The sequence below is a fragment of the Mytilus galloprovincialis genome, chromosome 3 (assembly GCF_965363235.1).
Source record: "Mytilus galloprovincialis chromosome 3, xbMytGall1.hap1.1, whole genome shotgun sequence".
NCBI classification, from domain to species: Eukaryota; Metazoa; Mollusca; class Bivalvia; order Mytilida; family Mytilidae; genus Mytilus; species Mytilus galloprovincialis.
The window spans coordinates 74,466,833-74,491,381 of record NC_134840.1 but is presented as its reverse complement, the minus strand read 5'-3'; the positions used below and the strand labels follow the sequence as shown (position 1 = coordinate 74,491,381).

At 32.2% G+C, this 24,549-nt stretch overlaps 1 protein-coding gene across 1 annotated transcript; it reads right to left on the bottom strand.

Annotated features, from left to right (window-relative positions):
• Window positions 1-1,961: 1,961 nt before the first annotated feature.
• On the bottom strand, window positions 1,962-20,319 carry LOC143068921 (ribosomal protein S6 kinase alpha-5-like). Its single transcript, XM_076243302.1, has 16 exons — window positions 20,163-20,319; window positions 17,231-17,299; window positions 16,234-16,452; window positions 15,213-15,328; window positions 14,589-14,699; window positions 14,108-14,191; window positions 13,561-13,664; window positions 13,216-13,360; window positions 9,734-9,895; window positions 9,259-9,381; window positions 8,493-8,569; window positions 6,780-6,924; window positions 6,043-6,213; window positions 5,228-5,431; window positions 4,439-4,589; window positions 1,962-2,896 (listed from the first exon to the last, which is right to left on the bottom strand). Exons 1-16 carry the CDS (start codon window positions 20,230-20,232, stop codon window positions 2,163-2,165), a joined length of 2,685 nt encoding a protein of 894 aa, XP_076099417.1. The 5' UTR covers window positions 20,233-20,319; the 3' UTR covers window positions 1,962-2,162.
• Window positions 20,320-24,549: the final 4,230 nt, after the last annotated feature.

The window sequence follows — 24,549 nt, the reverse complement described above, 5'->3', positions numbered from 1 at the left end:
CAAGGCTAAATTCAAAAGAGGTCATTAATGAAGAAAAAATCTAGTCAGATTTTCACATGCTATATACATGACAAATAAAAATTTCACAGAGGTGATAAATATAAAAATTATTTGCAAAAATAGTCAAAAAGCAAGATGTTTACAATAACAAGTGTGGACACATTGAAATATCTCACCTGCTTTGCTGATCATGATTTATTCTATGTTCAAAATCTTTAAGTTAAAAATTTAACAAGTAACATATAAACTTAACAGTATTCATCAATTTACTTTTCTAGTGCTAGTGTATTTCTTACCTACACCAATAATGAAAATTTTCATTTTCTTCAACAGAAATCCAAGAATATAAAGAATTTTCTTTTATATAAAATAATTTTTGTTGAAGGGTCTATTTCATGATCATCATACATTAAAAATATAAAATTACCTTTCATAATAATTTAAATAAAGGAACATAAACATTTATTAAAATGATTGCAGAAAGATGATACACACATTTTTCTTTTGAAACCACAGTTTCACTTATTACCTGTAATGGTAAAGTTCAAATGTTAATGTGTTGTTTTTGTTCAAATGCACATCTTTTTTCTTTAGTACAATTTTTTTTAAAAGTATTGATGCTAATTTCAAAGCAGATATGTTGATGAGTATACTTTTGGTAAATTCTTTATTTTTTTTACCACACAAACATGTAAGCTGAAAATGATTTTTTTGAAATGATGCATTGTTTTTTTTTCAAAATGAGGCTGTAAGAACAAACTGATCTTTTGAATATACATACGACTCTAGTGATGTCAAAATAAAATGACTGTATCAATAATTCAGTTATTCTATTATGTTTTTTAATACAAACATTGCTAGAAATTTCTTGAAAATCTGTCAAAAAATGTAATCAAATGGAATGCCTCCAAAATATTTTTCATGTTATTTATATTTCTAGGGGTTATAAGTATAATGCTAGTAATTTGTTTTCTTATATTTTCACAACAGTTACCTGCTGATTAAAAGAGAGCTTTTACAGCTGATTATTTTAAAATTTAGGGTCCAAAATGGAAGTATTGTACCTTCAATTTTGTATACAATATCAATAGAGTCATTTGTATATTTACAAATAATTTTGATTGTATTTTTCAGAATATATTCCAATGTATAACCTTGATAATGGCTGTACCAAAAGATATAACGTGAGATCTAGTCAATATCAATTAACATTATTGACAATGAGAGTATTTAATCTCAAACTGAATATGAAATTGTAATGTTAACAATACTTCAATGTAAAATTGAAACAGCCTCATGTGTAAGCATGAACGACGAACATTAAGTAAGTAATTTAAAATGAAAGAAAGAAAAGGTGTAAAATCTACTTGGCCTTATTACATGTATTATGAGAAATGACGTCATGGAATGTTTGATTATGTATATACACAGTTGCACCAAGAATGAAAGACAAACAACAACCATATAACCTACAGAATCATATACATATATAACAACGTAATTTGTCCGATTCCAAGTCATCAAAGTTAAAATAGGAATCTAACATCTTTGTCAGACTCACATACATACCTTGCTATAACATAGAATTCAAGCTTGGCCACAGACATGACAGGCCAGGTTTGTAAAATCTCTATTGGTCTGTAAGTATTTCACCTACAGGTCAATGGAATCTGTACAATTTTGTTTGTTTTAAAAAATTGTAAAGCCTGTTGCTGTAAAAGTTTTCATGAAAACTGATAAATTGTTATTCATCTGATACCTAGTAATCAAAGTCAAAACAATTCAGTTATAAAACGAAGTAAGAACACTATACTAATATAGTACAATGTACATGTACAGTAAATATTTATTCTGTCACTAATATAGACCAAATTCACCAGAAAATCATAAGTAAATTTGATTCAAGCTTGAACAAAAAGCGTTTTAACTCAAATTCACTTAGATATTTCCTTCTCTTTCTTTTTTTTTTTAATATATGATAAGAAGTTGTATTAGTAATTTTTATACAACTATTATTTAACATTTGGAAAGAATACAATAATCTAAATTGCCAAACATGCAATGAGTCTAGAATGAATTTGGTCATATTGTACAGTCCAGTCCAACTTGTATTGGATTCTGTAAGCTATAATTATTCAACACTATATAATCTTTTAAGTACACTAATCATCTATAACAATAGGGCTAGTCCGATGATTCACGTCGGGTTGATCTTCTGCGTTGCTATCCTCCTCAATCTCCTCATCAGTATCCACAATATAACTCTCTGACTCGCTAGCAGAGAATTCTTCACTATTGTCATCAATTACAATTACATCTTCTTCATTCTCCTCTTGAGAATCATCTGAATGTTTTCGTTTCTCTCCACGACTACTCTGAAACAACTCTGAGGCACTGCCAGTTTCTTCTGTTGCCACGGTAACATCTTCTGCAACATTGACTTGTTCATTATTCAAGTTGACAGGGGTATGGGTACGAGGCACAAACCCTGTACTACAAATAGACGAGGTATTTGATGCACTCGAGATGCTTGATAAATTTGATAAATTTCTCTTTGGTGATGGCTGAGAATTCAGCTGATTTGACGATTCACCAGAACTTGAGGAATGAGTGCTGTCTGAAGAAAAACTACGATCTTCTACTGAATTTTTCATCATTTTACGACGTTTTAAAACCAATGGGGCTTTTGCCACATCCTGTAGTCTGAATCCTTCCCGAGTAGCTTTGTGAAAGGCACCTAAAGTTGCGCTGAGCTGACTATTAACTGTATGATTTAGTACACCGGGTGTCCTCAGAGGGGTACATGAGTAACATGAACTATTATGCCTATTTAGCCATTCATTGTCTTTGAGATCATCCATAGTTAATCTTTTTGATGGTTCTACTGTTAATAATCCTGTAATTAAAAGTAATTTTAACATATATATTAAAAAAATAAAATAAGTTGATGCTGGATGGCTGCTTAAGGTCGATTTTCAAATTAAATGCATATGCAGGATGAAAATATGTTGATGTAATATTATAAATACAACCCTGCTTTGTACAAGATCAACAAAGCTTAGCTAGATGTGCTAGTTCACAAGTCTGCTGGAAGACATGTCAACATACTCAGACACACTATTCCGTCTAAAAACCAGCCAGACTTTACTTTTACTTCTTACTGCTGCATGCATATAAAGGATGCAGTAAATAACAATTTTAAAGTCTAGTTTGACCTGGCTGGGGTCACAACTCACTACCTACCACACTTAATAAAATGTGTGTTGCAGTATATAAATGAAACCATAATATTCTGTATATGTACACCAAACCTTTAAGGGATAAAAGTTAATTCAGTACATAATGAACAAGAATGTGTCCATAGTACACAGATGCCCCACTTGGTCCGAGACCACAATTGTCGTCCCTTGATTTTCGTTGTTCACGAATATAGTCCCTAATGTTGACAGTGGGTTACTTGCCATTAATTTTTATACCCCTTCCAAATTTATGTCTCCATGTTTAATGCCTCAAATTGCAAGTAGGGGGGTGAAATTACACTAAAAAAATTTGGGTCCAGAATTTTAAAGGAAAGTAGTGATTTGTTTCAGCTGAAAAAGGTTAAAAATTAGCACTTCGGAAGCTGTCAAAAGATTTCAAGACGCCCTCAACATAAAATTGTCCATATTTTGAGTTAGAGCCGATGAAGTTTTCTATAATTTTAATATAATTTGTCTCAAAAGTAGTACAACACACTGTAAAAATTTCATTGAGAAAGCGCAGGTGGGATTTTTTAAATTTTCATTTATGTTCTAAAAGAAATGCACTACAAATTAATTGTGGTCTCGGACCACTTGCACTCATTTTCTATGTTCAGTGGATTGTGAAATTGGAGTCAAAATCTAATTTGGCATTTAAATTAGAAACATCATATCATACAGAACATGTGTACTAAGTTTAAAGTTGATTTGACTTCAACCTCATCAATAACTACCTCGACCTTTAATCTGAAGCATGACAGACAGACAGATGAACGGAGGAAAGAACAGACGAACGGACACACAGACCAGAAAACATAAAATCAAAGCAGGTGAGCACTGGAAGGCAGATTCTGTCTTCTTAATGTTTCTTTTGACTTCTAGTTATCCAACCTTCTGTGGTGTAATCAATTCAGAAAGGAGACTACTTTGTTTTTAATTCAGATGGTGTAGAAAAAGCTTTTTCCAAAATGCTATTAACAATTAAATAATTTGTTAATCAGATCAAAGGAGGATGTAAGCTTTTTTAAGTCTTTCATTGTTCTCAGGGCTATAAATATTAATGAAATACTAGTAAGTATGGGTAGCAATTTGTGTATATGCACCCTATTGACATATAAAGCTGTCTTTATATTCAAGAATCTTATCTTTCAATTCTTGCCTTTTTTTCAAACTTGTAAGTAAAAATTTATAATTCTGACCTTGAATGAGATCTTTAGCTTGTTCAGAAACATCTTTCCATTCTGGTGTAGAGAAATCAAATTGTCCACCCTTAATTCTCTTCATGATGCATTCAGCACTGTCGTCACTTTTGTATGTTTGAAATGGCACTGTTCCTGATAACATGGTGTACTGAAATACATAAATGTCATTAGTAAGAGGGTCTGGATGGGGTTTACAGAATAGAGAATAATGGGCAAAACTGCTGAATAAATGGCTAAAAAATAAAGAATGAAGAGAAATGGCCTTAGATTTAACTAATAAAGTTATGAAGGAACCCTAATTAAGAGTTGATATTAATTTGCATGATAACTTATATTAAACTGATAAAACCCCAAATAAACAGTTTGAACTATGAGATATTGCTCCATTATGATATCAACTAATTCTTCAGTAAACAGGAAGTTGTTATGCACTGGATTAAAAACTGCATCATACAGTACAGCTTTCCAACATGAAGCTTGATACCAAATTTCTAGAATCACTGATCATCTGAAAACCCTCTACATGGTAAAGCATGCTCACAGGAAACTTGCTACTAAATTTGATATTGCCTAACAAAATGGCTAACATAACTAACATAAATAAATAAAATACATTTATCCCTTGACTAATCAGAAGCTACTCACAAAAATAACACCCATACTCTACAAGCCTATGACTGATCAGAAGGCTACTCACAAAAATTTCTCTATGACTCCACAAGTCGCATAAGTCTAATCACAAGAATAAACCCTAGATTCCACAAGTCCTATGACTAATCTACTCACAAGAATAACACCAAGACTCCATAAGTCACATGACTGAGTATAACCATCTTTTGTTGTCCATGTTTTCAAAACTTCTGGTGCTGCATATGGCAGAGTGAAACATGGCGTCTCCAATTTCTGCATCTCAGGTTTATAAAATCGTGCAAAACCAAAATCTACTATCTTTATTTCTGCATTATCTGTGTCGTCTTGAAAAATCAAATTCTACAAGAAGAAAAAAAACAACAATTATTTTTTCTAAGTTTGTTCTGAATGATAATATAATTCTTAAGATGAGAATAATAAAAGAGGTTTGCTAAACTTTTAACTTTAAAATTTATTTAAAGATATGGAAATTAAGCAATGAACAGTAATTTATAACAAAACAATTCTGTAGCAGACATGTTTTTCAAGGAAGAATTCTTTTTTGTCTTTAATGTCTGTGAAAATCATAAACGTTCCTACAATTGATTTGTTGGCAGACTGTGAGATTCTCCTATTAAAGTAGAAATACAACTTACCTCTGGTTTAAGGTCTCTATGTACAACTCCTTTTGAATGCATAAAACTAACAGCTTAAACAAGTTTAAACATAATTTCACTGGCCCCAGGTTCTGTACAACTTACCACTGGTTTAAGGTCTCTATGTACAACTCCTTTTGAATGCATAAAACTAACAGCTTGAACAAGTTTAAACATTATTTCACTGGCCTCAGGTTCTGTACAACTTACCTCTGGTTTAAGGTCTCTATGTACAACTCCTTTCAAATGCATAAAACTAACAGCTTGAACAAGTTTAAACATTATTTCACTGGCCTCAGGTTCTGTACAACTTACCTCTGGTTTAAGGTCTCTATGTACAACTCCTTTTGAATGCATAAAACTAACAGCTTGCACAAGTTTAAACATTATTTCACTGGCCTCAGGTTCTGTAAAATTCTTCTTCTTCCTTAATCTGTTTAATAATTCTCCTCCTTTTAACAACTCCATAACAATATATGTGTGTAGCTGAAATAAAGTTTTATAGGTTCGAGGTCAGTCAGAATGATATTAACCGATTGTCAAAAACATAAAAGAATTATAATTTAAATAATTTTCTAATTCACTTTTTTCATTTTCATCTAATTGTATGGAGGTGAGGGGTTGAAAGTTACCTTATATCAAAACTATAGTGGCAGTAGGGTTTGCAACTTCTTTTCACCCAAAAATGCATTAGAATTCATTATTGAAATTGTATGGCTGATGGTCTTTGAGGAAAAAAGCATTTTACAACAAACCCCAAACCCTAATATGACTTGTCACTTTGTGAGTCATATGAAATAGGGATAGTGGTAGACCTTCAACTTCTTCACTTTTATCCTTGAACTGTTTTCTGATGATTTTGTTGTGTGTAGAAATATAAAACAATATTTTCTTCTCTCCAAATTGCACTTATTGTAACTTATAATACTTCTTTCAGTTGCTCTTACTTGACTGATTCCCAGAAGTTCCTACTACCTGTTGATAAATTATATACTACTATAGAGTCAGTAATATGAATATAGTAAACTCATAGTGTTTCAATATAAAATTACCTCATCACTGAACACGTCCATTATAGTGACTATATTAGGGTGACCTTGACAGTGTTTAAGGATTGTGACCTCTCGTGTACAATCAATACGTTTTGTTACTATTTTTACTGCATACTGTGTGTTGGTGTCCTTTTGAAGGCATTTCCTGCAAGTATAGATACAAAGTTTACACAACCAAGTAAAGTAAATGTCTTTCAACATCATATATTTTTATACAAATTTTCATGATACCGTCTGTCATGTAGCTAGCTTTGTGGTCATGATTCAAATAACATTTAAACTTCATCAAGTGATTGATTCATTGTTGGTTGCTTTACGCCGCATTAGCACAAAAAGGCTATATCGCGGCGACTTCATCAAGTGAAATTAACCTTATATACTTCAGTTGTTCTGTAAAGATACTTGCTGCCAGGGCTTCCAAAACGGTCATATATTCCGGTCATTTGTATAATGTCCGGTCAAAATCCGGCTGTGCAAAGCATGAAACGGTCATCTTCTTTTTAGTTTCAAGGCTTTTTCGGTCATTTTAACATAATTCACGATCTTTTTGACCCAACCTTTTGCCTTTAACATCCACACATTTCCGGTCATAAAAGTGACATGATGTTTAATTACTATCAAAACAGCCCCTACTTCAATACTTTCCAATTTTAATCAAGGCTAATTAGTTGTTGGACAGCTGAAATCTACCTGTTCAGGTGACAGGTAAACTACTTTCAGTACCGGACATCGTAAAAATTATCAGTCTTTTCACAATTATTTTCTTACATTTCAGCGGTATCTAATTGATTTAGTCCAAAAGATTAAAATTATAAGAAATTAGTTTATCAACATGATTTGATAAAAAAATTAAAAAGGTTTTAAATGAAAACTTGTCAGAACTACGTTGTATGAACTAGAACATGTGTGCGCATGTGCACAGGTGGGAAATTTAATTATGTATCCTACATTTCTTAAAAAATACTAAAATTATCATTGATACCTGTATCTAACGTTCATTTCAAGTATTTTGTTGAAGAAATAAAGTGGAAAGAGCTTCTTCACTCAGTCGTGCTTTGTAAACGTACACGGATTTTACGTATCCGTTTATGGTCCATGTTTTACCATTGTCAAGTCAACATCCGGTTTAGATTTTAAAAACGAAAGTAAAGTTTTTGACAATATCATTTTGCACAAATAAAGAGTCTAAGACAGATATGAGCAGGCTGATGTGCACACTATGAATGATGCACTGCCAATTTAACAGTTTACATCCGAACATCAAATTCATATCAAAGTAAAATTTAAAATCGTGGTTTTTTTAATCTAATGCCAATCATTGGAATGGCCATCTGATTACCATAAATGCCTTTTGTGACTAAGTCTTAAGGGATTAAAATCGGGATCAGATATAAAATGTCCGGCTGGCTCAAATATTTTTTGGAAGCCCTGCTTGCTGCCCTATCTTTCATAATTTTATTTTTCCAAAATTTTAATCTCAAGCTCTCTTGATTAAGGTTATATTTTTGTTTGCACATAAAAATCATCACACATTTGCTTTTCTTAATATTAAATGAAACAGAGACTGCCACTCTTTATTGCAAAGATGTTTTTTTTTGAAAATACCAAAGCTCTCTTGAATACTTGGACAGTACATTTTGATAGTTGAAACATAATTGATGCTGTTAACTCATTTTATTACCCATTTGAAAAAAAATACATTGTAAATTTTACCTGCATACTGAAAAACTCCCATCTCCTAGTGGTTTACCAGACAAATCAATTTCATACTTCTGAAAAAATGGTGAACTCTACAAAATATCCAAAATTTATTGTATTAGTCAAGAGGAATAATAATTAATCTATGTTATTTTAAAATCAGGGAAAAGAAAGAAGAATTCTTTGTTATACTTTTTTTTATAACATACTGCTTTTTAAGGCCAGTAACATAAAGCTTACACTAATACTTTTATGTTTCTTAATACCCTAAAATATTCAATCTAATGAAAATTTTGTTTGCTTTCTGAGAATAAAACACTATCTGAGATCATCCCAGGATTTTTCAGATACAAATTTCCACTCTTATTTCTTTAAAAGTCCTGCCAATTTTCGAACACAAAATATTATCTCCCCTCTTTTTTCATAACAGCAAAATGAAAATCCCATATTTTTATGTTGCTGAATTAGAATATCTCCCTGACAACCTATCAATTACTTTAAAATAATAAAACCATTAATCCTCTGGCCTTTGTTAGTCTTGTATTATTTTAACTTTTAGTTTCTTGTGTACAATTTGGAGTTTAGTATGGTGTTCATTATCACTGAACTAGTATATATTTGTTTAGGGGCCAGCTGAAGGACGCCTCCAGGTGCGAGAATTTCTCGTTGCATTGAAGACCTGTTGGTGACCTTCTGCCGTTTGGTGGCTCTATGGTCAGGTTGTTGTCTCTTTGACACATTCCCCATTTCCATTCTCAATTTTTTTTTTTTAATTACTTACTTTAAAATGGTTGGCATATACTATATGTCCTTCACTGGGCTGATTTTCCTTCCCTTTACACAGCAAATCTGAACTGATTGTGTTATCACTAAATATTATAGATGGTGCTACATAGGAATAACCCTAGAAATATAAAACATAAATTTATAATTTTTTTTGTTAAACTTACTGTAATTTCAAAACGTTTTTCTACACAAATGTCAGTTTTTTCTGTGTATTTGGAAATTTGGAAACATATACTGTAGCTTGTTGGTAATTCAAATTTTTGGCCAAGTATTTTCGCATGCGTCAATGGCCATACAGCCATATATAACTCATGGCCCATGTCTGAAAAACCAACTTCCCTTCCTATTATCCCTGGTAAATTCATTTTAATGTAATAACTCTGCCCAAAAATATAATTTCATCATCAAAGATTGGTCTGAACTCTGTCATAGCCAGCCTTTCACAAATAAATAAGCTATTAACCACTTACCTTAAATATTCTTTCAGCATTATTAGGAACAATAGCTGGTGAATCTGCAGGTATCATGTTGGTAAATTCTGTGGCAAAGTTCCTTACATCTAATTCATGTTGTATTTTAGGAACAAATGGAGCTGGTGCATTTCCACTGGCCAGTTCGTTCCAATTCAGAGTCTGAAAGATCAAACATTCATACATTTGATATTGGATATAAGTTAAACACAAAAATCCTTCAAACTGAAATCCTTATTTTATTCACTATATAAACTATTTGATGAACTTTTTACAGACTAAATTATTTCAAATATTTAACAAAATAAACCAGATGCTCCGCAGGGTGCAGCTTTATACGACTGCAGAGGTTGAACCCTGAACGGTTGGGGCAAGTATGGACACAACATTCAAGATGGATTCAGCTCTAAATTTGGATTGTGATTAAATAGTTGACACAGCATAGGTTTCTGACACAGAATGAATGTGGTCTAATGAACTTAAAATACTTTTTGTTCCTTTGAGCAATTCACTATGCTGTTGAATATTAATCCTCTCAAAAAAATGTTTGAAGAAATTTTCTTTTTATTTATGAAATCTGAAATGAGAAAAATTTAACCCCCCCCCCCCATTTTTTTTTCACATCCCCCTTTCCCTTTTTCCAAAACTGATCTCAATTCAAATTTCTAATGGAGTTTGCAACAATAACTACTCATTTAAATACATCATAAAATATTAAAATGTAACAAAAGGTGCTTGTTATCACTGAATGGTAAAGATTGTTTTAATTTATCAGTTGGTAGTAAAAGTGAATATACATTGTATATTGTATAAAACAATGATTTAAGTTGACTCAACTACTATTCTGGACAAAGAAAGATAACTCCAATCAATTGAAAATTTCTTGCTATTGCACAATATTGTGCAATTAGATATTTCTTGCTATTGCGCAATACTGTGCAATTGAAAATATTTGCTATTGCACAATACTGTGCAATTGAAGATTTCTTGCTATTGCGCAATACTGTGCAATTGAAAATTTTTTGCTATTGCACAATACTGTGCAATTGAAGACTTCTTGCTATTGCTGAATACTGTGCAATTGAAAATTTCTTGCTATTGCACAATACTTAATATAATAATTTTGGATCCTGATTTGAACCAACTTGAAAACTGGGCCCATAATCAAAAATCTAAGTACATGTTTAGATTCAGCATATCAAAAAAGCTCAAGAATTCAATTTTTGTTAAAATCAAACTTAGTTTAATTTTGGACCCTTTGGACTTTAATGTAGACCAATTTGAAAACGGGACTAAAAATTAAGAATCTACATACACAGTAAGATTTGGCATATCAAAAAACCCCAATTATTCAATTTTTGATGAAATCAAACAAAGTTTAATTTGGACCCGATTTGGACCAACTTGAAAACTGAGCCAACTAGATATCATTGAGATGGGAGCCATCTCTGTGGGCCCCGTTGTGAATAATGTGCATTAAAAAATTGTATCTTTACCATAGGACATGGGTTTGTCAACTGAAATCAAAGTTTTTGACCTTGACCTTTGACCTATGAAGTTGTAAATAAATTATGACACACCCTTTGGTGTTGGTTTATAAACATGTCAAGTATAAACTTTGAAATGATAAAGGTTCTCAAGATATAGAGCGGACACGATCTTTACCATAGGACATGGGGTTGTCAACTGAAACCAAAGTTTTTGACCTTGACCTTTGACCTAGGAAGTTGCACATAAATTATGACACACCCTTTGGTGTTGGTTTATATACATGTCAAGTATAAACTTTGAAATGATAACGGTTCTCAAGATATAGAGCGGACACAATCTTTACCATAGGAAATGGGGTCGTCAACTGAAACCAAAGTTTTTGACCTTGAACTTTGCCCTAGGCAGTCATTCATAAATTATGACACACCCTCTGGTGTTGGTTCATATACATGTCAAGTATAAACTTTGAAATCATAACGGTTCTCAAGATATAGAGCGGACACGATCTTCACCACAGGACACAGGGTTGTCAACTGAAACCAAAGTTTTTTGACCTTGACCTTTGACCTAGGAAGTTGTACATACATCATGACACGCCCTCTGGTGGTGGTTAATAAACATGTAAAGTATAAAGTATGAAATCATAATGGTTCTCTAGATATGGAGCAGACACAAAGTGTTACGGACGGACGGACATACAGATGGACGGACGGATGGATGGACGGACGGACGGACAGACTGATCACTATAGGGGACCGCCTTTGGCGGGACCCTAATAATCAAAAATCTAAGTACATTTTTAGATTCAGCATATCAAAGAACCCCAAGGATTCAATTTTTGTCAAAATCAAACTAAGTTTAATTTTGGACCCTTTGGACCTTAATGTAGACCAATTTGAAAACGGGACCAAAAATTAAGAATCTACATACACAGTTAGATTCAGCATATCAAAGAACCCCAATTCAATTTTTGATGAAATCAAACTAAGTTCAATTTTGGACCCTTTGGGCCCCTTATTCCTAAACTGTTGGGACCAAAACTCCCAAAATCAAACCAAACCTTCCTTTAGTGGTCATAAACCTTGTGTTTAAATTTCATAGATTTCTATTTACTTAAACAAAGTTATGGTGCGAAAACCAAGAATAATGCTTACTTGGGCCCCTTTTTGGCCCCTAATTCCTAAACCGTTCAGACCTCAACTCCCAAAATCAATACCAACCTTCCTTTTGTGGTCATAAACCTTGTGTTTAAATTTCATTGATTTCTATTTACTTAAACTAAAGTTATTGTGCGAAAACCAAGAATAATGCTTATTTGGGCCCTTTTTTGGCCCCTAATTCCTAAACTGTTACAACCAAAACTCCCAAAATCAATCCCAACCTTCCTTTTGTGGTCATAAACCTTGTGTCAAAATTTCATAGATTTCTATTTACTTAAACTTAAGTTATTGTGCAAAAACCAAGAAAATGCTTATTTGGGCCCTTTTTGGCCCCCAATTCCTAAAATGTTGGGATCAAAACTCCCAAAATCAATCCCAACCTTCCTTTTGTGGTCATAAACCTTGTGTTAAAATTTCATAGATTTCTATTCACTTTTACTAAAGTTAGAGGAGAAAACTCAAAGTATTCGGACGACGACGCAGACGACGACGCCAACGTGATAGCAATATACGACGAAAAATTAAAATTTTTGCGGTCGTATAAAAATTCTATCATAAATTTATGTTGTCATTGATAGACATATATTTACTCTGAATGGGGATTGTTTAGTAAGTATCATGCACAATCAGAAAAAAAATATCTCACTGGCCTTGAAATTCAAAGGATTATAAAAAGAAGAGCTTATAAAATGAAGAATTCTAGCATAAAAAGCCAAAACTTTATTGAGATTATATATTTCATTGTCTCAAAAATTCTTTTTTCAATGCTATTGGTAGAATATTTCCCTTAGCACACTGTATTCAATAATCGATTATGAGACAAGTTTGTACCTTAAAAAACTTGTGCTTCTTAACTTCAGCAGCTCCTCTAGATCCAAGTCGTTCATGTGGATCTTTAGTCAGAAGTTTAAGTATAAAGTCTTTGGCTTCGGAAGAAAACGACTTTGGTATTGGAGGACTTGCTTTTAAAATTCTCCTACAAAAGCAAATGAAGTCATCAGATTAATTACATAATACACCATTAATGGGTGACAAGATTCTCTTTTAACATCATGAAAAGCATGAAGGTATGGATAGCCACTTCTTCAACCAAGTCACTTTTGTTTGATAAGGTAAAACATACAAATATTGAATTCATCACTTTGCTTTCCTTGGTAATAGATAAACAAAACTCACCTAGAAACTTCTGACTGTGTATTTCGTTCTCCTTCCACTGTGAAAGGTGAGGCACCAGTTAGAAGTTCGTAGGTCAAAACTCCTAGAGACCACCAATCAACAGCCTGTAAAAAAATGTGTATAATGTTGTTTACAAGTATCTGCATCTAACTTGTACAAAACTAAATTGTAATTGCTTTGGTACAGAGAGACTAGGAATAAATAACCTTCAAGTTAGATAAAGAAAGATTGAGGAAGTTGGAAGGACTTTTTATTGTATATTTTTGTATGTCTTTACTCTGAACTTTAGAAAGAACTATCTGTTTCCCTTATTTCTTTTACATAATAATCAACAACATGTATTATTCATTTTACATATCTGAACTTGCACTAACCCTTTTAAGAGAGAAAGGTGTGAAGTATATATCAAGAAGCGAGCATCAAAAATACACCCATACAAAATTTCTTAATTGGGAACATCAATTTAATGCTGTATAAATCATTCAAGAAATACTATTATCAATTCTGAAACATTCATCAATTAAACAATAGGAATTTGAAAACTTACAAAATCATGTCCTCCACTGCTGCCCTCAACAACCTCAGGAGCCATGTATTCTATGGTGCCACAAAAGGAGAATGCTCTGTGGTACTGAAAACAACAAAAAATAATGAAGACTTGAATTATGCTTTTGTTTATATAGCTTTTTTATGTATTTTTTTGTGGTTTCAATATTTGCTTCGATTTTATAGTATAGATTCATTTTTTTGGTGAGTGTTTTATTAATTGTGCTATTTTGCTTTTGATTTACCCTCTGAAGTATATGCACATAAATTGTGGTTATAATCCATGTGCAGCAATTCATAGCAAAATAGAATAAATAAACATTATTATTAGCAAAAATACAAAAAGTAGAAGTTCCTTATCAAACAGCATATGAAAATGCATGCATATTTTAATGGGGAGATAATTCTTAAAACATTTGTGAGGGATGTGGCTATTTTGCTCTAAAGTGGACGAAATTCCATTAAGGGTCTGCTGAAATTACCTTATCTGTTGGTAAAAATTCTTTACTGAGACCAAAATCTGTGAGTACAATGTGACCCGTGGAGTCTAGTAATATGTTTTCAAGCTTGATGTCTCTGTAGATAATCCCAAGCTGTAATACATAAACACTAATTATGCAAAGTTAGAATCCAATTTACCAAATAAACAATAAATAATTCTACAAGAATTTAATTGTTAACTAAAATAAGGTATATACAGAGATTTTTTGTTATGTAGATTTTGTTGGGGTTTCCAAAAAAAAAATAAGATTGCATAAAATTGGTGAAAAGGTATACATACATACATGTTCAAAAGTGAACTTAAAATAAAGCTTGTCAATACAGCAGATATCAGTTGTAGGTGAGAGATTGACTTTCAAAAGGGTTATCTTGAATATAGTCAGTAAATAATACTCATTATTTTAATGTTGCATTCATTTGCATAATTTGACAACCCTGCATACCAAGGTATCCACTTCAGGGACTCTATCGAAATGATTCACACAGGCGTTGGTTCACCTCATGGAATTTAATAGTCAGTAAATGTTTAAATTTTCAATTTCCCTGTAGGAGTCTGGTATTTCTGTTATTTCCCTTTTTACAGCAATCTACATGTATCTACTTACCTTGTGCAATGTTTCCAATGCCAAAGTAATTTCTCCTATGTACACTCTCACGTCTTTTTCCTCAAACTGTTCATTTGAATTGAGATGTGTAAACAATTCACCACCACTAACATAATCTGAAATAGAGTAAATAATGAAGTGATTATTTCCCCTTTTTTATCAACTCAATCACCATTTCATTTATCACATGTTCATAAACTTACACTTAATATTTTCATAATATATAAGGTAATAATTATTATAATTTATTATATGAAATCTAATATTGACATAAGTTATCACACTGAGTGCTGGAATTGTGGATTTTTTGTCTTGAATCTATCTAGGTATATACAAGAGTAGAAAAATCACAGTCATATCACATCAAATCATCAGCTTTCAGGTGTAACACCATTAATTCGGGTCCGACCAGAAAGCACATACCAGAAAGTAGTACATATTTAACACAAAATAGTTCCTACGCATGAGTGTAACTTTCAAAATATGTAGGATAGTCAGGTATTTTTGGCATCAAATGAAAGCTGAAGGACGGGTGATCATTGTAAAACACTTTTGGACTTTTAATTTTAATTATTAAAAAAACTGCACCAAATTTTAAAAAGAGGGTACATTTTGTCTGTTTGTCAGATCTGAAGTATCTGTTTTGGTACATCCGAAGTTCCGGGAACCAGTTCTTTCTTATATGCCATTAAAGGTATGTTGATTTTTTCAGCACAAGACACCATAAAGTGTTGCTTTGACGTGTAATGATTGCCACTTTATTAGAACTTAAAATAAAAGAGCTGTGCCTACTTGAAATGGAGGAATTTAACATAGAAAGCAATGGGACCATGAATTAGTGGTGTACTTCCTTCATCCTGTTCCACTGTAATTCACTCATCACCAGCCATTGTGATTTTAAGCTAAGTCACCTTGTGTGAACTGTACATCTGTCATTGGTGGCAATCGGCTGTTGTCTGCTCTATGGTCAGGTTGTTGTCGCCTTGACAAATTCCCCATTTCTATTCTCAATTTTACTTACCTAGTATAAGGTGTAGCTTAGCCTCAGTTTGGAATGCGTAATGGAGTTTGACTAGAAATGGTGATTCCCTGATAGCCTCTAAAACTTGTCTTTCTGTACGAGTATGTTCGGTTGTTTTTGTTTTCTGTACTATGGCTGCCTTCTTTAAAACTTTCATTGCATACAGCTTGTTGACATCTTTACCTCCTATTTTTCTTACCAAAAACACCTTCCCATAAGCTAAACAAAAATTTGAATAATTCACATGCAGAAAAGATAAATTAAGCTTTTTCTCATATAAGATATTCATTTGTTTAAAATTGACTGCTTTTTTAAATTGTCTATTAGAAGATCCTAAAGGTGTAATACCACCATTGATTTTCCCCTATTAGTCTTTGTTAAATTTGCACTTTTCAAAAAAATGTGCAGAATTTATCTTTGTTTCAAATAAAGAAATACTTGGCATGAGTAAAGTTTTATCCTGTCCAGTTCTATAGAAAAAATTTCACATAACATTTCATTGCATATAAGAAAATAACCATCACTGGAAGTTAACCAATCAAATTTCTCCCCTTATTTTATCTGTGTACATGGTTTAGTCACCATGTAACCTCAAGACTACAAAATTTTCTATAGAAATCCCAAATAAAAAATAATGGTGTTTTGAAATACTCAAGACATATGTTTATGACACAGAAATGGTTTTACTGCAATAAAATGTAGGATTAATTACCTACAACTGTCAAATTCCAGGGAATATTTTTTTCAACTTACTTTCGTATACAACCGGATGTGACGAACCATGATTTGGTGGTATAACACATAAAGGGAAATATATATATACATATATAATAACAGTAAAATGGACAAAATTTCCATTCACATGATCTATCAAAGAAATTAAAAAAAAAAAGATCAATCACAATTAAGTATTGCATTTGCATATATGCAAGTCATGCAATAAAAACATACATATACTATTACAAAGTGTGCTGAATGTGTGTCTCAATATACTTACCTCCTGTTCCTAAAACTTTCAACAATTCAAAATCTGCCATTGCAACTTTCCCCTGGCCTGTCATGTTCACTGGAAATGCAAAAAAATACTTCAACTAAAATAACGTTATTGTAATAGAAATGTCAAATGGTTTGGTTTTTGAAGATGTCTGTGTATAGCTGATTTTTTATATGTGTAAATGAAACCCAATAAAAGTTAGTAGGAACAAAAAATAAATACTTGCCTTTAGGTTTTCCATACTTGCCATATTTTTAACATGCTCAATGACTCAAAATAAAAATATTTATAAAAAAGAAGATGTGGTATGATTGCCAATGAGACAACTGTCCACAAGAGACCAAAATGACACAAACATTAACAACTATAGGTCACTGTACGGCCTTCAACAATGAGCAAAGCTTTTTTTGTCCATATTTGCCTTTTTTTTTTTAAAGAATCATGGCTGTATGAAATAATTTGATGAAAAAATTGATATGCTATTTTGTTAAAATTTGAAAAAAAAATTGTCAAGTGGTATCCTTATCATCATTTGAAATCTAAAAAAAGACTGACAAAGTTCTGATAATTAGATATCATCATCATGAGTCATGAATGATAAAAGCAAAGCTGACAAAAATGACCTGTAAAGTATGGTTATCATATTGTGTTTAAATTTTCAAAGATTTGGTCAAGCAGTACTTTGTACACAACCCAAAAGAATGACAGACAGACTGATGCATGTATGTGTGTACATCAACATATTTCCCAATCTACATTAATGAAGATTTATAAAACTTGAACAATTTGTCCACTTTACATAATATGTATTATATTCTGCTGTAATAAGATAATAACAACTTGAAATTTAACATTACCTGCTAGATACTTCATTTCTACACAGCTATGTGGCTGAACAATTTCCCATTTTGAAATCATACTGAGCAGTGATATTTTAAATGCTGCCATTTAAAAATTAAAATCTTAAAGACTGGTATTTGAAAGAACTGGTTTGTTTGGCTTCTGCTTGTTAATATCATAATACAAAACATATGCAGAGAACTTTCATTGATTTTTGTATCCTAGTAACTAAATTGGTAACACTCATGATTTACATTACATGTATGTGCATCATTAAACACATTGACACTAAAATTGACATCAATTATAATTATTTAAAAATTTTCTATAAAAATGGAAGTATAAAATAATTTAATGATATTTTTTTATTTATTTCTAATAGTTTGTAATTCATTTGTAATTGTTTCTGCTATTTTAGCCTATTTATTCAAACTTGTCCATTGTGTTCATATTTTTAAGCGTGTGTGTATTTATCAAGTGCATGTTAAAGTTATACATGTGCATTTTATAATAATGTCATTATCTGATACTTCTATAAAAAGTCAAAATGTGACTATGTGTATACCAGAAAGACAACAATATACATAAAATGTACTGTAAATAAAATTTAGAAATTATTGTGTGCATTTATTATTGTTATTGAAATTTCCAGAAAATGCATATATATATGTATCAAATATCAAAATGCAAGTTCTTGTAGCAATACTCACTTATTTTATTCTTTTTTTGTTAGTTAACTTTGTTTTTGTAGTGAAATAATGGGTTCTAGAAACAGAACTTAGTTAAGCCTTGGTCTTGTCTGTTTAAAAAATGGTGAGCCCAGTCTTACTTTCATGACTCTAGGACCCATCTTAGTGAGAACCCTGTTGCAGGTAACTTTTCTGTCACCTGATCCAGTAAAATTTGATAATTGCTGAGGATGAATATTCCAAAACATTTAAACTTTTTGATTTACATGAAGATGTGCATCATTGATTATCTCCCATTTCTCCAAAAACTTTCAGATCTAAGAATCAATCAAGTAGATTCTATATGGACCCATTGGTGGCCTTCAGCTGTTGTCTGCTCTATAGTCCGGTTGTTGTCACTTTGACACATTCCCCATTTCTTTTCTCAATTCTATATGGGACTGGTCATTCAATGAATTAAAAAATCATTTTTAAAAGCTTGAGATGTCTGTTTTTTTCAGACTAAGCTAAATCATATATACTTCATTTTCAAAGTATATTCCTGTATACAATGAACAGGACATTTATAAATTTTATTGATAGAATGAATGTTTTTATTTAAAATAAATTATTTTCAGTGTAATATTATTTAGATAGTATATTACATAGCAGGGACAAGCTAGAACGTTTACATCTATAAAACATATAAAACATATGTTTAAGAGCCCTTAAATCTACGCTTTAATCATTTAATTTAAATCTAAACTGTATTAAAAAGTAAAAATAATATCCTGTTTAGAAAAATACTGTTATCCAGCATGTTATTTATCAGCTGTATCAATCAGGTCATCTGTAAAATACATTGAGAAGCTTTCTTTAAATGTCGTAATTCTGCAATTGTATTTGTTTTTATATTTTATATATAATTTTAATGTAGATTTTTTTTCTTTAAATATAAACTGAAATCGGAAATTATTCAACAACTTTAATGAAAAGTCTTTCTTAATTCAGGAAGAATTTTTTTACCACAATTATTCGAAAATCTCTTAATGAAACAACCTAATAATATTAATAATACAAATTTACTATCTTATTAATTATATGTTCATCCACTTTTAAGAAGTGAAGGTATAAGACAGGTGCTTTCACTTTAAATCTGTTTAAAAATATCTGATTTTTGACAGGTTTATAGATTTGGGAGGTCATATACGGTGCACTTGCACTCCGTTGCGAATCACAGAAACGCACATGTATAGATTTTACTATATTAAAAATAACATTTGCATTCAATTTATAGAACGGAAATTACTGCACATCGTCCGCCCACGAACACTTTGTACATATTGATGTTCGTTTGTAGATGACAACCACAACTGCGACAACACCATTATGTCGCTCGTTTAATGTCTAAATTCGATCTTACTAACCATCCTTCAGCTCGATTGTGACTGTCTCAGCCTCCGTAGAGGACGCTTCGACATTTTCTGTCGTTGCCATGTCTTCTGTTTTGCAGCAATTTGCGTTTGAATATCACTTGTAGAGTTGGACAGTTTCCATTCTCATAATACTGTTCCCACAATGCAATGCGAACCGGAGGTTAAATAATATTGTTGCTAAAAATAGTAATCCACGTGCTTTTGTTTTGAAGTTCAATGACAGTTCAATGAATGATCCATATTCGAGCCACTGCCACATTATAAAAATATTGAACACATTTTTGTATAAGAATTTTATATAATTAAACCTTTCACTTTTCTATTATTAAACAACTTGACAAATTAAAACAGGAAATGACTAGTTGAAATCCACCTAAATCAGTTGTCTACATGTCATTTCGCTTCATATTATTTATAGATTTTTTTATTTTTTTTTTTTTATCTCTCTCTTATAAGTTTTCACATCTGAACTACCAGGGGAAGATTCAGCGGATATAGCCATTTCAAAAAGGGGGTTTCAAACCAGGATAATAAAGGGGGTGTTCCAACCATATTTTATATATGTCCCTCATTCAAAAGTATTAAAACCACTCAAAAATAGAGGAGTTCCAACCCAAGGACCTCAATAGATTCGCAACTGACTGCATATTCTGCATGTTTGAAAAGGGAATACAAATGTTTATAAGGCGACATGAGAATTGAGAAATCAAGTTAATATCGCGGCAATTATATATATATATATAGTGCGCCCAGGAAATGTTAATGGAGTATTGCTTGTGCTTTGAGAATAAAGAATACTAGAATGCATGCACTGGATTGAAGAACTGATTGAAATCGTGTGTTTTCAGTATGGCGAAGATAAAACAATGACAAAAAGTTAATGTTAAGGACGGTTATAACCTGTTGTTTTGATTGAATTTTGTAAACACGATACATATATAACTACCAGAACACACCCGTGATATCGTGGGTCCGTGACTGAATTAAAGCGTATGCCTTATTTTAGTATTGGTATTGTCATCTGATAAAGTCATGCCGATAATAAAAGATGCACAGTTTTCTCTGCTTTGAAAATCTTTCTGTTTGAACCCGTCGACCTGGAACCTATCAATTATTGGTAATATTAATAATTTTGAAAACAAAAGGGCCTGGAATGGAGTATTTTTTACTCAACAGTATACAACAAAATTCTAAATACACCGTTTGGTGGTGCGCCTGTCAGATGCGGAACGTACAGATAAGGTAATAGGTAACAGGTGAATATACTATTGGTATCGGTGTCGGACTCGATCCGGAACTTCTTAATTATTGGCAATATTAATTACGTGGAAAACAAAGGGGCCTGGAGTGGTGTAATTTATAATCAACACCATTGTACTATATTAGTTATATATAAAGTTGAATTCTTTGATTCATCGTTTTTACGTGATGACGGCTGACAAATTGGACCTCGTAATTTTAGTATTATAGATGAACAAAAACAAAGAATATAGACAATAGCCCAACAGTGTTAATAACATGCATGTACAAAGTATAAGGAATAGGGAATAAAGAAAGAAAACAAAATCAGCATTCACACCATCTGCAAATATAATTGTTTGTATAACTTGAGATGATTGATTGGTAGATGGCGTCTTCACAAACAATTAATCACACATTAGTTTTGTCCAAATCACATAAAAATATCTCTATTAAAAGATCAGACAAAAGGGCAACTACGTCAATATACCTATTGATATCCCTGAGATTCTATTCTTTTATATCACCTATTCAACATATGGAACTGATGATGAGAGAATAGATGTTGTTAATTTGAAGATTGTTTGTTGTTGTTGTTGCTTTCTTCATTTTGTTTTGGCTATCCAGATAGATGATACTTTTCATACCAAAATTCAGATCAATTTTTTTATCCAATAATAGAAAAATAAATCTAATTTCACTTCTTTTGGTTAACCTGATAAAGGAATATCAGACGTGTTGGAAGGACAAATGATCGTCTTTTTTCCTTAATTTAGTAGTCTTTATATTATAGGCTGTCAGAATATAACCAATTACTAAGTTAACCAGAATCATTCGCAAAATTATAAAAACCGCCTATACTGGATATGTTTAATGACTCAAAGTACTTAAAGTCCCAGGTTTTTTGTTCACTATAGCGAAAATGAACGGTCCACGAAATGATTGTCAATATTAATGTATATCCACGTGTCAGATTGACAGCAACTTTTATCAATTCTCGTGTTATCATAACATTTTTTTATCAGTAATCACTACATAAACATATAAATTGATAGATATACTGTTCCCAGATCACAGTAAATGTGTCTCCTTGTCATTGTAAATGACAATTTGCCCGACAGCACAATAACAGTGGCCAATGGAATACGTGAAAGACATGCAGTAAATGAAAACAAAACATTAACAGCAGACCACAAAACACTGCAAGAGAAAAGCGGACTATTTTGCAACACGAACCCAATCAAAAATAGGATGTCAATGCACGTGCCCTGCAGAAAGGTTATAATTCCTGATTCACGGGTACCACCCGTCTTATTGTTCAAACGAAAAAACAATCGCAAGGTCACATTCGGTGATGCCATAAATGAAGAGAGGTCACATTGATTTCAGGCCATCATGTCAGTCAACAAAATTATAATTGTGCAAGTAAAAATTGAGAAGTGAAACTATGTTAACCTTTAATAATTCTTGATTCGATAATATCTTCATAGAAGCACACCGCTATCAAGGAAGTAGCAAAAAAGGAAATCGCACTTTCATGTATACTGAAACAACTTGGAGAGAAACACTCCATATAAATTGGAATATTGCTGCATGCCATGAAAATGGAAAGTTCACAAAGTGAAAACTGTAGAAATTGCTTGTTGTGAAGTTCAATTTTCACTAACCCTCAATATCAAATTCTAGATTATACAGTCCTGCATTTCCGCCTGGTCCATTTGTATGTTTCGAACCCTATTAACGAGTCTATTTCGCTTAACTAGTAAACGCCATTGTTAAGGGGTCAGCTGAAGCCTGCCTACAGTTGCGCGGGGATTTCTGGTTATATTGAAGACTCTTTGGTGGCCTTGGGCTGTTTTCTGCTCTTTGGTCGGGGTTTTGTCTCTTTGACACTAACTAGTACCCTGCTTCTATTTTCTTTATAGGATATTCATGTAAGGTATAATTATGTGGCATCCTTTACTTTAAGTTAAAAACATCGAATAAATGATATCAACATTGTCGCTAAACTGATTTATCCAGCGAGAGGTAATCCTATAAAAATGGAGATCTCTCGTGACTCGATTTCTGGTTGATGTTATAGAAGCATACGGAAATCACAGATTTTATTTTAATCCGATTTAGTATGAGAGCATTACGGTATTTGAGCCGATGCTACATCATTGTGTATTCAATCGGATATGTGTGATAGTACTTTCAGATTGAATATAATGTACCGTTTATATTTTCAATAAATCGCGAGCTTAAGACAACACTTTTATTGTATAGCAAACGGTTTAACATTTTAAACACTACTTTGCTACTTCATGGCTGTCAGAAACTAGAGTGCAGGCAGAAAACCACCGACATTAGGAAGGAAAACTGACGCGAAACGGAGCGAAATATATGGTGTCATGAGGGACAATAAACTAGTGTTTGAGCCATTAAATCATGTACTTGAAGTGATCTTTTAAACAGAAAGTGCAAGACAATGTTTGCTTCCAGTAAATGGTCATGCAATCCGGCGTCATCAGACTTGTGCATCCTTGCTGGGACCCATATATAAAGGATTTATAACGTTACCATGCATTTATTGACTGATTGTTGGTGTTTCAACACAATTGGATATTATATATCGTGGTGGTCATCGTCTATCGGGGGAGGAAGTGGAAGTGCCCGGAGGGATACTTATGAAATAGGTTGTGTTTCATTGGCGAATATGCATCTCGCCGTAGTTAATAGTTAATGATCGTTAATATGTAGAAAATGTCCAGTATAAATGAGTATCCTTGCATGGATTACTATGTTTACATTTTAGTCAATAATAAGTTTAAAAGTGTATCATCGTGTAAGTATGACAACAGTTTTATCAATTGTCATCTAATGTCGTCTGACCTTGGATTATAGGCCTAATAGATGTCGTTAGTGACGCGACGTGACACTTCTAGTGGTATTCAACAACATCTTGAATTTTTTTAAGTGCCCTGGAGCTACTTATTTAACTTGTAATCTTCGATTTGCACTACATACACTTTTCTGTAGACTTATTATGTCTCAAAGATTAAGTTCCACGTTCTTATATGATCTTAGATCTATACGGAACAAGTCTATCAGACCTCATCAAAGCAAGTCACAAAACAAGTCTGCTAGATCTGATTTA